Genomic DNA, 12,181 nt, shown 5'->3' with positions numbered 1-12,181 from the left:
CATTTTAGAAGGGTTAAGTAGAACACTTTGGTCAAATTTTTTTTTAGGCCTGCAGTAAGCAGGTCTGAGGCCAGAAATTGGTGCCAGAGTAAGTGCCTTTCTGTGCTTGTGCTCTCCTGCTCTTCTTGTACTTGTATGTTCCTCTGGACACAGTGGGATGTGTTGTCATTTCCTGGGACTTCTGTTGAAGGTAACTGGTTTTCTTTTCAAGGTGATTCTTATACTTCCCCTCATGACTTCCCCAGGTGACCAACCTCCGTTCCAAGGTGTCCTACTCTGCCATTGTCACTCTGGGAGAGCTCTTTGTGACCTTGAAGAAGGACATGGACTCTGAGGTGGATGAGGTTGCTCGGGTCCTTCTCCAGATGGTGTCCAACTCGCCAGAATTTGTTCAGAAAGCAGCCAGTCAGACCCTGGGGATCATGGTGGAGAATGTGACTCCTGCACGAGCAATGGCTGCTCTCATGGACATGGGAGTCAAGTAGGTTCTTCTTCTTTTAGTGATGTTCTTCACCTTTGTGTGTGTGGGAGGGAGAAGGGATGAGACAGAGAATGGGAATGGTGGGAGGGAAGGGTCCTGTATCCTGCATCTTCTGTGGACTCAGTGACTTGATTCTCCGACCACCCTCACTTCTTTCCTCTTGTCACCTATTTCTGCCCTCCTGCAGCCTATTAGTTCTCAGAATCACAGAACTGTAGAATATGGGGAGTTGGAAGGGGCCCATCAGGACCATCAAGTCCAGCTCCTGGCCTTGCACAGAACAGCCCAAGGGTCACACCAAGTGCCTGAGATTGTTGTCCAAATGCTTCTTCAACCCTGTCACCACTGTGACCACTGCCCTGGGGAGCCTGTTCCAGTGCCCAGCCACCCTCTGGGTGAAAAACCCTTTTTCCTGATATCCAAACTAAAGCTCCTCTGACTCAGCTTCCTGCTGCTTCCTGGAGTTCTCCCAGTCCGTCAGATTTTCCTAGATATGGTGACTGGTGGGGAAGGGAAAGTGCCTGCAAGGGCCAAGGATAGAGCCTTGTGCTTTTGTGGGAAGAGGGACAATTGCAATTGCAGCTGTGAGCAGTGTTTGGTATTTCACAGCAATAACCACAGAGGCCCTGGGGAAAACCACCTATCCTCATGATGCCATTAACTTGAGAAATGAGGAGGGTCCTTGCTGGGGCATGGAGCACATGGGGGACAATCTGCTGGGTGTGGCACAGCCTGCACAGCAGGGGCAGCTCCTGCCAAAGGAGTCTTGTATGACTGTCCTGGCCTTAGAGCTCTACTTTCCATTCAAACTGATGTTTCGTGTTAGCCTTGAGATGATGAATCACTCTAAAGGCACCTTCACAGGCCGAGTGCCATGGGACAGTTGAAGCAAATGCTGCCTTAAATGTTGGTGATAGTTCCCAAGAGACACTCTCTAGAACAGGACAACCTGGCTAAACTGCCTGCCACCCTTTCCCCAGCTTTGGAATAGGGAAAAACATTCAGATGGATCCATTGCCAAGCCTCACAGAAGAAACAGGCTGCATTGCTGGATATTCTGCAACTTCATGGCCCACAATGTGTTTTCCCTGCATTTGTTGTTTTCCAAAGTTCTGCAGATTTGGGGATAAATGGGTGGAAAGAGCCTCAATCCTGCTGCAGCTCTGTGTACTGGGTGCCCTCTGATGGGTCAGCATCAATTGTCCTTAATTTCTAAATTATTCATATGTCACCTATTTCTTTAATCTTTCTCAGAATAAATACTGAGAAAGAAATTGAGTATCAGACCGTGCAGGAAGGCTGAATTCCTCCCTCTTCCGTGCAGGCAGGCCTTGTGTACCATGCTAACTTTGTGTTTACCTGAGGACAGAACCTTCTGCAGGTGTCTGAAGGTGCAGGGAGAGCCCAGGCTCCTTCCCCCAGCAAGGGCAGGGAGCAGGCTCTGGCCAAGGCCTGTGCTGCTGCTGCTCCTGGTCCCTGTGGCCCAGGGTTTGCTCTCTCCTCCCCAGCAGCCGCCACGCCCCGGTGCGGAAGCGTGCGGCCGAACTCCTCCTGTCCCTGATGGAGAGAATTGGAGCCACCAAGCTCGCAGGCACAGCCAGGGCTGAGAGGCTGGCACACGTGGCAGGGAAGCTTGCTCAGGACTGTCACAAGGACACAAGGTAATGATCTTCATTTCACCTCCTAAAACAGCAAAACCGTTTTGTGTCTGGTTATAAAGATGAAACCACAAAAGAGTGGAAACTAAAGGGAATATGAAGTTACCTCATGGTGTGAATCATGGAATATGCTGAGTTGGAAGGGACCCATCAGGGTCATGGAGTCCATCCCCTGGCCATGTGCAATGACCCCAAGAGTCACTCTATGTGCTTGAGAGCATTGTCCAAACACTTCTTGAGCTCTGTCAGCCTTGGCACTGTGACCACTGCTCTGTGTTGCCTGGGCAAATGGCTGTACTGGGAAACCTGAGGTTGGCCAGCAAAAAGGAGCATTGCCAACTTTTTCCTGTGGCTTGAAGGATTCTTTAGTGAGATGAAAAGAGCTCAGATCAGCGAGTCCAACAGTTTTGTTTGGCCTTAGGTGCACAACACAAAGCCAAAGTGTTGGCTAATGTTCATCACTGAAGGATCCCAAACATCCATTTCTCATTAACTTCAGACTTTCCTAGAAATATTTCAGAGGTCTTCAGCCAACATATTCAGTCTTTCTAAACCTGTTCTGCAGATTTCTAGAATGCTGTTATCTGTGGCTCAGTGAACTCCACATTTCTTCTTGAAGAAAACTGTGGCAAAATCAACCCAAACCACCAAAATCCCCTTCCTTTGATGATGAAATTCCCATGAATAGCTGCCAAGAACACCAGAGCAACTAGCTGCCCCTGTGCAAACACATAGTATAGAATACTCAATAGGATGCATGAGGTGTTTTGTTCTGGCTTCCCTGCCAGTTAAAGAAAGGCAAATTATTGTGCAATGGCAGCAAGACACTGCTAATAGGCTCTGACAACAAAGCAGATGTGTTTTGCTTGTTCCCTGAGATCCTTTGATGCCACAGAAGCACACCCACAGTTTCAGAGTGAAATGGTATTTTTCTGTTGCCCCACATTCTCCTCTTGCCTCTTGTGTTCAGCTGACAGCACTGTGCAGTGTCAAGTGAGGTAAATCTCCCTCTTTGCTGAGCAGGTAATGCCTTCTTGTGCAAGGATTGCACCTGATGAGTTTAAGGTATCAGCCTTTTCTGTTAACACTCTTCCTGTGTTTGTTCACTTTTCTTTTGTTTCCTTTCTTCCTTCATGCCTTCCTGCCTTCCTTTTTGCCTCCTTCCTTCCTTTCTTCTGTCCTTCCTTCCTTCCTTAGGCATTATGGACAGGAGATGGTGAAGATGTTGCTCAATCATCAACAATTTAAAAAGCTTTTGGAACAATCTCTTTCCACCCGTGACCTGGAAGATATTCTGACAAGAATCAAGAAGGAAGTAAGTGCTTGGCAGGAGAAATGTCTCCTTTGTGCAAGTATTGCCACTGCTAATATGAGATCAAACATACCCAATCTGTCTTTAGCTCATTCCTCTTCTGCTGAATCATTTTGCTGCTGGGAATGAGCTGTTAATCCTCAGCCTGTTCATCTGCAGATCACAAAGGAATTGATATTATTAGGGAAAAAGTGGGGTTTTGAATATTTTCAATATCAGTCACAAAGAGGAAAGGGGAAGAGGAGAAAATGGGTTTACATTTAAGCGTAAGCCCCCACCATGCTCTCCCTACTCTGCCCCTGTAAAGGAATTAAGTGAGAATTGTGCTCCTGAAGATAACAGAGTCTTTGCAAAGGACACTGGAAATAGTAGTACGAAGAAAATTTGCAAATACACAAAAGATGTCCAAGTCAATCCTAGTTACTTCAATTACTGTCTGTCTTTTGGGAATGCTGCCCTGCTGTCAAGCCCTGTGGAGCTGGAAGAAGCTTGGTGAATTCAGCAGCATCCAGTGGAAAATCCTTTGTTTGTTTGAGGGGATTTTTCTATCGACATTATAGAAGGGAGCCTGCCTTTGTGCAGGCACAGGGAGAGTGACTGTTGAACCAAATCTACTTCCAACACAATGGGCCAACCCCCAAAGAGTCCAGTTTGTTCTGCTGCTTCCTTCACAAACACTCATTGCCTGCCAGTTTGCATTATTTCCATTTATGCTCAAGACTTAAGGAATTTAGGATTTTATATTGCTGCTCAGTCTGGTAGCACCCATAACCTGCCTTGGGCTACTGAAAACAAAGAGTTGGCATCACTGAATCTCTGGTCTGTTTCCATCTGTAAGTTAGGAAATGTTTCCCTAAGCCTTGGTAGCAGTGATCCTGGTTCTAATTTGTGTTTTCAACAGGGAATTTCCAATTTTATACTCCAAAGACTGATGGGGTTTCTCTATGTCTTTGTAGGGGATGGCAAACCAGAAGGCTGAAGGCCCATCTGTCAAGGAGCCGGTGAAGGAGAGGAACGGTGGCTCAAAGAAGCCCCAGGCCACGTTGTCTTCTAGCAAACGGTACTGAGCACTTTTGTTAGATGAGACAAAGCACATGACAAGCTTTACATGTCTCTTCCTCAGGAAAAACTTTCTGGCAGAGATGACCAGTGCCACAGATTGTTTCCTTTCCCTACAAATGCTCTAGGATAAAAAAATGTCTACTTCTGTATTGTGCTGAACACAACTTCTCTGGAGGGGTTTCCACAAAAATGGAGAGACAAAAAGACACCCATTGGTTGCAGCTCAGACAATGCAGTGCAGTGGCAAGGGCAGTGTTGTGGAGGCTGGGAGAGGGCCAAGTTTCTGCTGCCTGACTTGGGACAAGTAAATTCAAACAGGGCTTTGTTTTCATCTGAGTGGAGTCTTTCAAATGGGTGTTTTGATGAGAAATCTCAGTCTGGAAGCAAGATGCCATTCCACAAAGATGCAGTTCTCATCCATGTGGTTTGGCCTGGCTGAATCATGGTTTTCTTACACTCAAACAGTATCAAGTTTGAGTAGTAAGGAGCAAGGCAATTCCTGAACAACTTCAGTCAACAGGTGTCTCAATGTGGACTTTTTGTCTTGATATTCCTGTCCTTCATGTAATTTGCTTGATGGACAGCATGTTTGGTTTATTTCCCCCTGTGCTGCAATCAGCATTTAAGACAGGAATTGCTCCTTGCTGTCTCTTCATGGCAGTTGCAGAGCTGCTTGTACCTCTTCTCCTCTGATAACAGAATTAGCTCTGTCCTGCTCAGCAGTGGCAGGAAAGTGACCACATGCCTCAGTAGCACAGCTAGCATCTTCCCGTGCTTATGGAAGAGACAGGTTGATCCAGGAGAATTGTTCCCAGTGGGTTTGTTAACCTGTGCATCTAGGCTCTAGGGAAGCAAATGAAATGTGAGTGGAGTGTAGTTCTGGGATGTCTGGCTTCCGTTTTTATCTCTCTTACTGATTTTCTGAATCCTTCAAATATAGCCCTGTTTATCGGTTCAGATGCATCTGAGCTACTTTTCCAGATTGTCATGCCTGGTGCAGAGACACTTCTCCAGAGTGATGAGTTTCCTTATTCTAAGACACACATGTCCCTTATGAGGAAGCATTTAGACTTGGAAGCAGTGTCTCTCTTTCTCCACAAAGCAATGTGACCTGTGTGCCCTGGCAGCCATCTGAAGATAGATCAGATGCATCTCATCCTTGGTTTTCCTCAGTGAGCTCCAGCAAGAACGTTACTTGCAGATTGTCTCCGGTAATCATTGTCATGAGGTCCACATTGTTCTTCAGACCCTCATGACTTTCCAGCTTGAAATCACATAATAGGAAAGCTGCTCAAGATGTTTTGCTCACAATTAACTGAAGGTATTGTCTGTGGCTGCAGCTCTCTCCATAGAGAGCAGCAGGCACAACTTTCCCAGGCATTGTTCTGGGGAAGGCTGTGAGAAGATCAGAGAAAAGAATCAGAAACAATTCTTATCTGCCCTTGCTGCGCCTGTTGTTGTGAACATGTGGAATGTGTTATAGAGATTTGTTTACTAAAGGGTAATTTCTTAATTGGCTACTGGTGATGGTGTTTTGGATTCAATTGACCAATCTGGTCTGTCTGTATCAGACTGTCTGTAAGGGCGATGAGTTTCAGTATAGTATAGTATAGTATAGTATAGTATAGTATAGTATAGTATAGTATAGTATAGTGTAATAAAGTGATTGATCAGCCTCAGCTTTCTGGAATCATGGAGTCAATGCTAATTATTTCCTTGACAGGGATGCCATGCTATGATAATTATCACCAACAGGTCCTCATTTGGTTTTATTTTCCAGGGTGAAATCTCTCTCTGATGGACACCTCCTACACTGTGCAAAAGCCCAGGTCACGTCACCTCCAGCTGTGGAAGAAACGGAGCTGCTGCAGAAGCTTTACCATCTCCTGGAAGCCAAGGGGTTTCAGACAAGGATGGAAGGAGTGGAACTCCTCCAAGACCTGTGCAAAACCAGCCCCCAGCTCATCTCCACCAACATTGTCCAAGTACGTAGGGTATCTTCACTGCTCCTTTCCTTTAGCTCCTTTCCTAAGCCTGTAGCAGCAAAGTTAATTCAGTGTGTCTTGGCACTCCGTCCTGGCTGTTTGGGACATGCTGGTCCCTCTTACCCAGACAAATGTAATTCAGGTCCAGTCTTCAGGACAAGTTATTTCAGTCCAGCTGTATTTGCCTGGCAGGTGCCTATTGATGCTGTTCATCAGATGATGGCAGAATTTTCTGCTGGTGTAACTGCTGCTGTCTCCTACTCCCAGTTGGGTTAAGTGAAGGAAATCCAGCCCCTGAAAGCATGGCAATTGTTCTCTAGACCAAAAATGGGTTTGCATAGGGAAGAGAAGTATCAGGCTGAGTTGGTTTAAACCCAGTTGGTTTTTCAAAAACAACACTTCTATATACTCCATCTTGTCTTGCACAGGCACAACTCTGGCTACTCATTTCCATCCTTGTTCCTATTCCTCTTGGTAAAGACAGTGCTCACCCTTCTTGGGGGGCTCTTTTTTTCTCTTTGGAAAAGGATGGAAACAGCTAAGGACTCATCTCTGCCTTCTCCTCCCAGTAGCTGCTTTTTCCCTTTTTCCAGGAAAAGGTGCCTGATAATGTGGCTGTCAAGGGACTGAACGTGCTCTAATGAGAGCTGTACAGCACATTCCATTTCAGAAGTCCACCTGTTACTTAGAGAAATGGTCTGGATCCTGGAAGAGTTGATCAGAGCCCTGCACTTCTCCAGACACTGGCTCTGAGACAAACAAAATAAAACTTAGATCTTCTCCAGCCATAGTTTTGGCAAAATCATAACTGCCCTCAGTACTTGAGGCAACTGTGTAGAAAACCAGGCATTGTAAACATCTGCTTCCATTCAAAGCAAAGGTACTCTTTAGCATTAATAAATGGAATTGATTTAATGATTTAGAGATGGAGAGAAATACCATAGGGGCTACTCTGTCCCCAGCCCAATCTCTTAAAAACAGAAGAAAATCTTTCAACCATCATGAGGTTGCTCCACTATTCCAGTGAGTGGCCCACAGGAAAACAGTGCAATTGTGCAAGCGAGTGCTGACCTGACAGAAAGGATCACTTTCATCTTTGACATTGCTGACTGCTACAGCCACTCTTCAAACAAGGACATTTGAATCCAGCTTTCACGTTGCTTGTTCTCTTCACAGATTTTTGATTATTTTGTCCTGAGGATATCTGACAGCCACAAGAAAGTGAAGCAGAGGGCGCTGGACGTGCTGGCTGAAATCACAGGAGCCCTGAAAGATGCCTTGAACCCAGTGATCATTGGTTTGGTGGAAGGAATAACAAAGAACCTGAACTCAAAGGATCCCAGGGTTCGTGCTGCAGCTGTGAAAGCACTGGAAGAATCCATTGCTCATTTGGGTAAGGCTGAGCCCTGGCAGGGACTCTCCTCAACTGCATCTCTGTCTCTCCTGCACAAGAGAGCGCTGAGTGCCTTGACAGCTGCTCTTGTCTGTGGAACACTCCAGCTGACACCCACCAGAAGCTGTGCAGCTGCAGTCCTTATGCACCATCCCCAACAGGCTGGAGTGTGCAGCAGCATTTCCCAACAGTCCCAGGCTCCCTTGGCTCTGTGCTGCTTGTCTGAAGAGCAAGTCCTGGGCTACAGCTTTGCTACAGTTCAGAGGCAAAGGGGGTTTGGAGTGTGCTTGGGCCCTGTCTGACTTCCCAAATGAACAGCTTTGCTGTTGGCATGAAGGGACACTGGCCCATCAGAGCTTCTGCAGAGCAGCCACCTGCAAGGCTCTACATTAGAGGCATCAGCTGCCTATTTTCCACTTTTCTTCTTTGTCTTCCATGTTCAAAGGGGAACTTATGATTCACCAAGTTCATTTCTTTAGAACAAACAGGTATAAACCCAGCTGTCAATGATGCCTTGTTCCACATGTTGTTTTGCATGGGGCAAGATGGCCACAGCAATTAACTACATAGGCAAGGGCTGCTCTAAATTCCTCTGCCACACAGATTTATGTCAGCTCTGAGAATGCTCACTGGGGAAATATGCCTGAAAAAAGGAGTGTTGAAGAGGCAGGTCTTCAAAAGGAGTTTCCACTTTCTCCTCCCCAGCTGCTCCGTGAACTCAGGAGCTGCCTGACTCAGTGCCTTTCTGTGACCCAAGTATGGGCTTCTTCCTTTTTGCTCTGGGATGCAAAACCTTTTCACTGCTTCCATGTGACTGAACTCTTGAGGTCCCTGATGTGAAATGTTTTAACATAGCTCCTGCTACAGCAGACAAGTTTGGATTTACAAATGTGAAAGGAGAGCTTTTCTTTTGGAATTTTAAACCCTGCCAAGCAGGCTGGAAGGAAAGAAGAAAAGGATTCAAAAATCCACAGAAATGTACTTGATTTTATAAAATGGGGTTGGCCCTGCCCTTTCCCTCCTCACTGTCCTTTCTCCTATGACCTGAGAAAAGTGAGCAGAACCATGTGTTTCCCTTGTAGATCAAGTGTCACTGCTGAAAGAGTTCAGCTACCAATGGAATCACCTGAGTGGCCAAGCTCTGCTGGATGTCACCGAGTGTATCACAGGTATGGCCTCCCCTTCTGAGCCAAGAGCTCTGCCCAGGGAGTATTGACAGGGAATGCCTGTGAACAGACAGCAGAGCAGCTCCTCCTCATCAGGAGGTGCTGAGCTTGTCCCTGCTGCCCAATAGCCCAGGCAGGTGGATTTGGCAGGATTTCCCTGGCTGCTGCAGAGCTGGGCAGCATCTGAGATGGGGGCAGCGCTCGGCCTCGGGGCTGAGCTCTCACTGGGGCATCTCAGAACCACCTCCAGCAAAGGGAGGGGCTGAAAATACCCCAGCTGGCTCCTCTCTGGGAAGCTCAGGGACATCTGTGATCTTTGAGGGGAAATGGTGACAAATGCTGTTTCAGGGCATCAGTTTGTTCTGTCCTCACAAAATTCTTGTTTTTCTGTTGGAAAGTTTTGAGGCTGAACCATGCAGAGCCTGGGGATCACAGCTCAGGTCAAAACTCAACAGAGGCATCAGAGGCAGGGGTTTAGTGCAAGGCAGCCTCTGGGGCACAGGGACAGAAGCAGAGGGCTGAGGCTCCCTGCCTGTGCTGTCAAAGTGGCTTGGACTGAGCCTTTCAGGGTGTGCAAACAGTGTCTGCCTGTGCCAGCGCTGTCCAAAATGCTACAAATGCAGCTGATAATTGATTCCTCAGAGGAGCTTGCTATGTCAGCAATAGCCAAGGAATGGAAAAAGGATAATCTCAATATATAGTAGAGAGGAGAATTGATCACCTTGCTTTACCTGGGGCTAAATCCACTGCTAATTATGCCAACATCTTTGAATGCAAGGTTCAATACACTTTGTGTCTCCATTAGGAATCTCAAAAGGGCATGTTCAGTGACTGGGAATGTCAAAGGCCCTTTAAAGAGCATTTGAATAAAGTAGATCTCCAGCAATAGGGAATTTAGTTTAGCAGTTCTTTTGATCTCTTTTTCAAATAAAGGAATTAACCATAAATTAGGATTACTTTAGAAAGAGCAGATGTTGTCTCTGAGATTTAGTAGAAACAGACAGCTGTTCCTCACGTTCAGTAGTCACCGATGTCTTTAACTGCATTTAAACTCAAATGAATTCCCATTTTAAAATGGGTACCATAAAGGGTACCATAACCCTTTCCTGCTTAGCAAAATTGGTTTTGGGTACTTGCAGGAACTCTTTCAATGTTGATGACTGGTGGTGGATTAACAGCATAGAGAAAATGAAGTCTCTTCCACCACAGAATATTAAATGGCTGCTAGATAACATTTTGTCTGATCAGAAAATAAGAATGGTCTCCAGAGCCATTCAGGTTTTGGTCTCTCAGCCAAATCTGCCATGCAAGAAGCCTGTTGGTAGTAAATTTTTGTCTGTGTTTGATATAGTTCAGTTCAAAAAATGGGCAGAGAGCACATTTCAGAGACAATATGAGAAAACATTCGTGTTTTGGTTGCATTTCAGTCCCCTGTGTAGCATTTTTCTTTCTTTATGCCCCTATTTCAGTGGACATTAAAAGAAAAAATGCCATTAACATTGGGAGGGGAAAGTGGCAATAAAATGTGGAGATGTTCAAATGCCACAGCAATGGGATCTGGGTAATTCTCTAAGACACCCTGAGGTTTGAAACAGCTGTTTCTTGGAAGCCCCAAAAGCATTCTGCCAAAGACACCAGCTGGTCACTGATGTTTCTAATCCAGCTGTCAAGGAGCAGCCATCTCTGGTGGGCTGGAGTTTTGAGGTGTGTTCTAATCCTGCCCTTTGCTGTGTGCCACTGAGCACAGGGAAGAGCCAGATTAGACATTTGGAACTTGACATCAAAGTTACAAAAATGGAATCATCCCTTTATTAGAAATCTCTCCATTTCCTCTCTATGGTGCATTTCCAAATCTTCAGTGTGGATTTAGACAAGTTCTTAATGGAAATAAAAGGCAGTTGGACGTTTCATTCATTGTTTATGCAGAAAGAGATTGTGAAATAATTTAATAAATGTGCAAAGTCTGCCACAGGGACAAGGCTCTGGTTGGAGCAATTAGTCCTGAGGGGTTGGTGGTTCTGTTTCCAGGGTGATCAGCTGCTTTGCCCGTTTCTGGATCAAGGGGCTCTGTGTGCTATTTTGCTGATCTTGGCCAGAGAGGCTTGCCAGAAGCAAAAGCAGAGGTAGATGCTTGTTTGCATTGAGGTTGTGGCTAAGGAGCTGTGTCTCTGTCCCGGCAGTGCTTGTGCAGTGGGTCCATGCCAGGAGCCCTGCAGTCGTCCAGCGCGACGCCCTGCCCGTGCTCTGGTCCTTCCTGGAGAACAAGGCGCTGCCCGTGCGGAGCGCCAGTGTCCGCACCGTGGCCACCAAGCTCGCCTCTGCCCTCTACAAGGTGATGGGCACCCAGCTGAAGAAATGTGCTGCCAGCAAGCCTGCACACGTGCGGGAAAACCTCTCCAAAATGCTGGGCTGGTGAAGGCGAGATGTTCTCCAGAAAGCTGAGGAAGCGCTGAGTTGGACACCTCCGGATTTGCCTTTTTAGCTGTGCCAAAAAAGATGAAATCCAAAGGAAGGGTTTGCATCTGCCCCCGCTCTCTCCATTGCCCTTCCTAGTCATGGCATGGGGGGCCTGGAGCAGCTCCAGATGGAGGACAAGGTGAAGGGAATCATGGCTCAGCCTCACACAGAGGTGAGGGGGGAGCTGGGCCAGTCTCTGTTGGGAGGAAGGGTCTTGTGTCAGCCCAGAGAGGCTGTGCACATTGCCAGGGAACAGCTGTGCCCTGCATGTGCCCCTGCAAGGAGCTGTGCTGCTGCCAGTGCCCCTGGAGCTGCAGGGCTGCTGAGCTGTGGGGCAGGCAGAGGAGCAGGAGGGTGCAGGTGCAGCTGAGCCATTCCTGGAGAGCACAGGGCTCTGGGCTCCCTGCTGTCCCAGGGCAGCCCAGAGGCCAGGCTGTGCCTGTGCTAGCTCTGGGCAAGTGGCTCAGGGTTTTGCCCTGGCCTGCCTCAAGTGTCTGCCAGCAGGAGCATGTTTCCCTGTGCAGCTGTTTAGAAGTTGGCAGGAAATGTGTCCCATGAAATATGGAGCTTCAGATGCTTTAGGTTTGCATGGTGGCCGCTGTTAAACTTTGTGTCTCCATTTTGCAGATCTGGCTGGTTACAGTCTTACCGAGAAGTTTTCTCCAGA

The 12,181-nt window shown here is 47.0% G+C and overlaps 1 protein-coding gene across 1 annotated transcript in view; it reads left to right on the top strand.

The window, feature by feature from the left end:
• The window catches only part of LOC143692718 (TOG array regulator of axonemal microtubules protein 2-like), a 33,370-nt gene extending 21,897 nt beyond the window's left edge, over window positions 1-11,473 (top strand). Inside the window, exons 8-15 of the mRNA XM_077172960.1 lie at window positions 246-481; window positions 1,990-2,142; window positions 3,337-3,454; window positions 4,408-4,511; window positions 6,294-6,498; window positions 7,675-7,891; window positions 8,974-9,060; window positions 11,274-11,473. Coding sequence (XP_077029075.1) covers window positions 246-481; window positions 1,990-2,142; window positions 3,337-3,454; window positions 4,408-4,511; window positions 6,294-6,498; window positions 7,675-7,891; window positions 8,974-9,060; window positions 11,274-11,473 — 1,320 coding nt within the window. The remainder of the gene's footprint in view (window positions 1-245; window positions 482-1,989; window positions 2,143-3,336; window positions 3,455-4,407; window positions 4,512-6,293; window positions 6,499-7,674; window positions 7,892-8,973; window positions 9,061-11,273) is intronic.
• The last annotated feature ends 708 nt before the right edge of the window (window positions 11,474-12,181 follow it).

The sequence above is a fragment of the Agelaius phoeniceus genome (genome assembly GCF_051311805.1).
Source record: "Agelaius phoeniceus isolate bAgePho1 chromosome W unlocalized genomic scaffold, bAgePho1.hap1 SUPER_W_unloc_2, whole genome shotgun sequence".
Classification (NCBI taxonomy): domain Eukaryota; kingdom Metazoa; phylum Chordata; class Aves; order Passeriformes; family Icteridae; genus Agelaius; species Agelaius phoeniceus.
The sequence above is the reverse complement of the archived record's forward strand: the minus strand, read 5'-3'. Positions and strand labels throughout refer to the sequence as shown.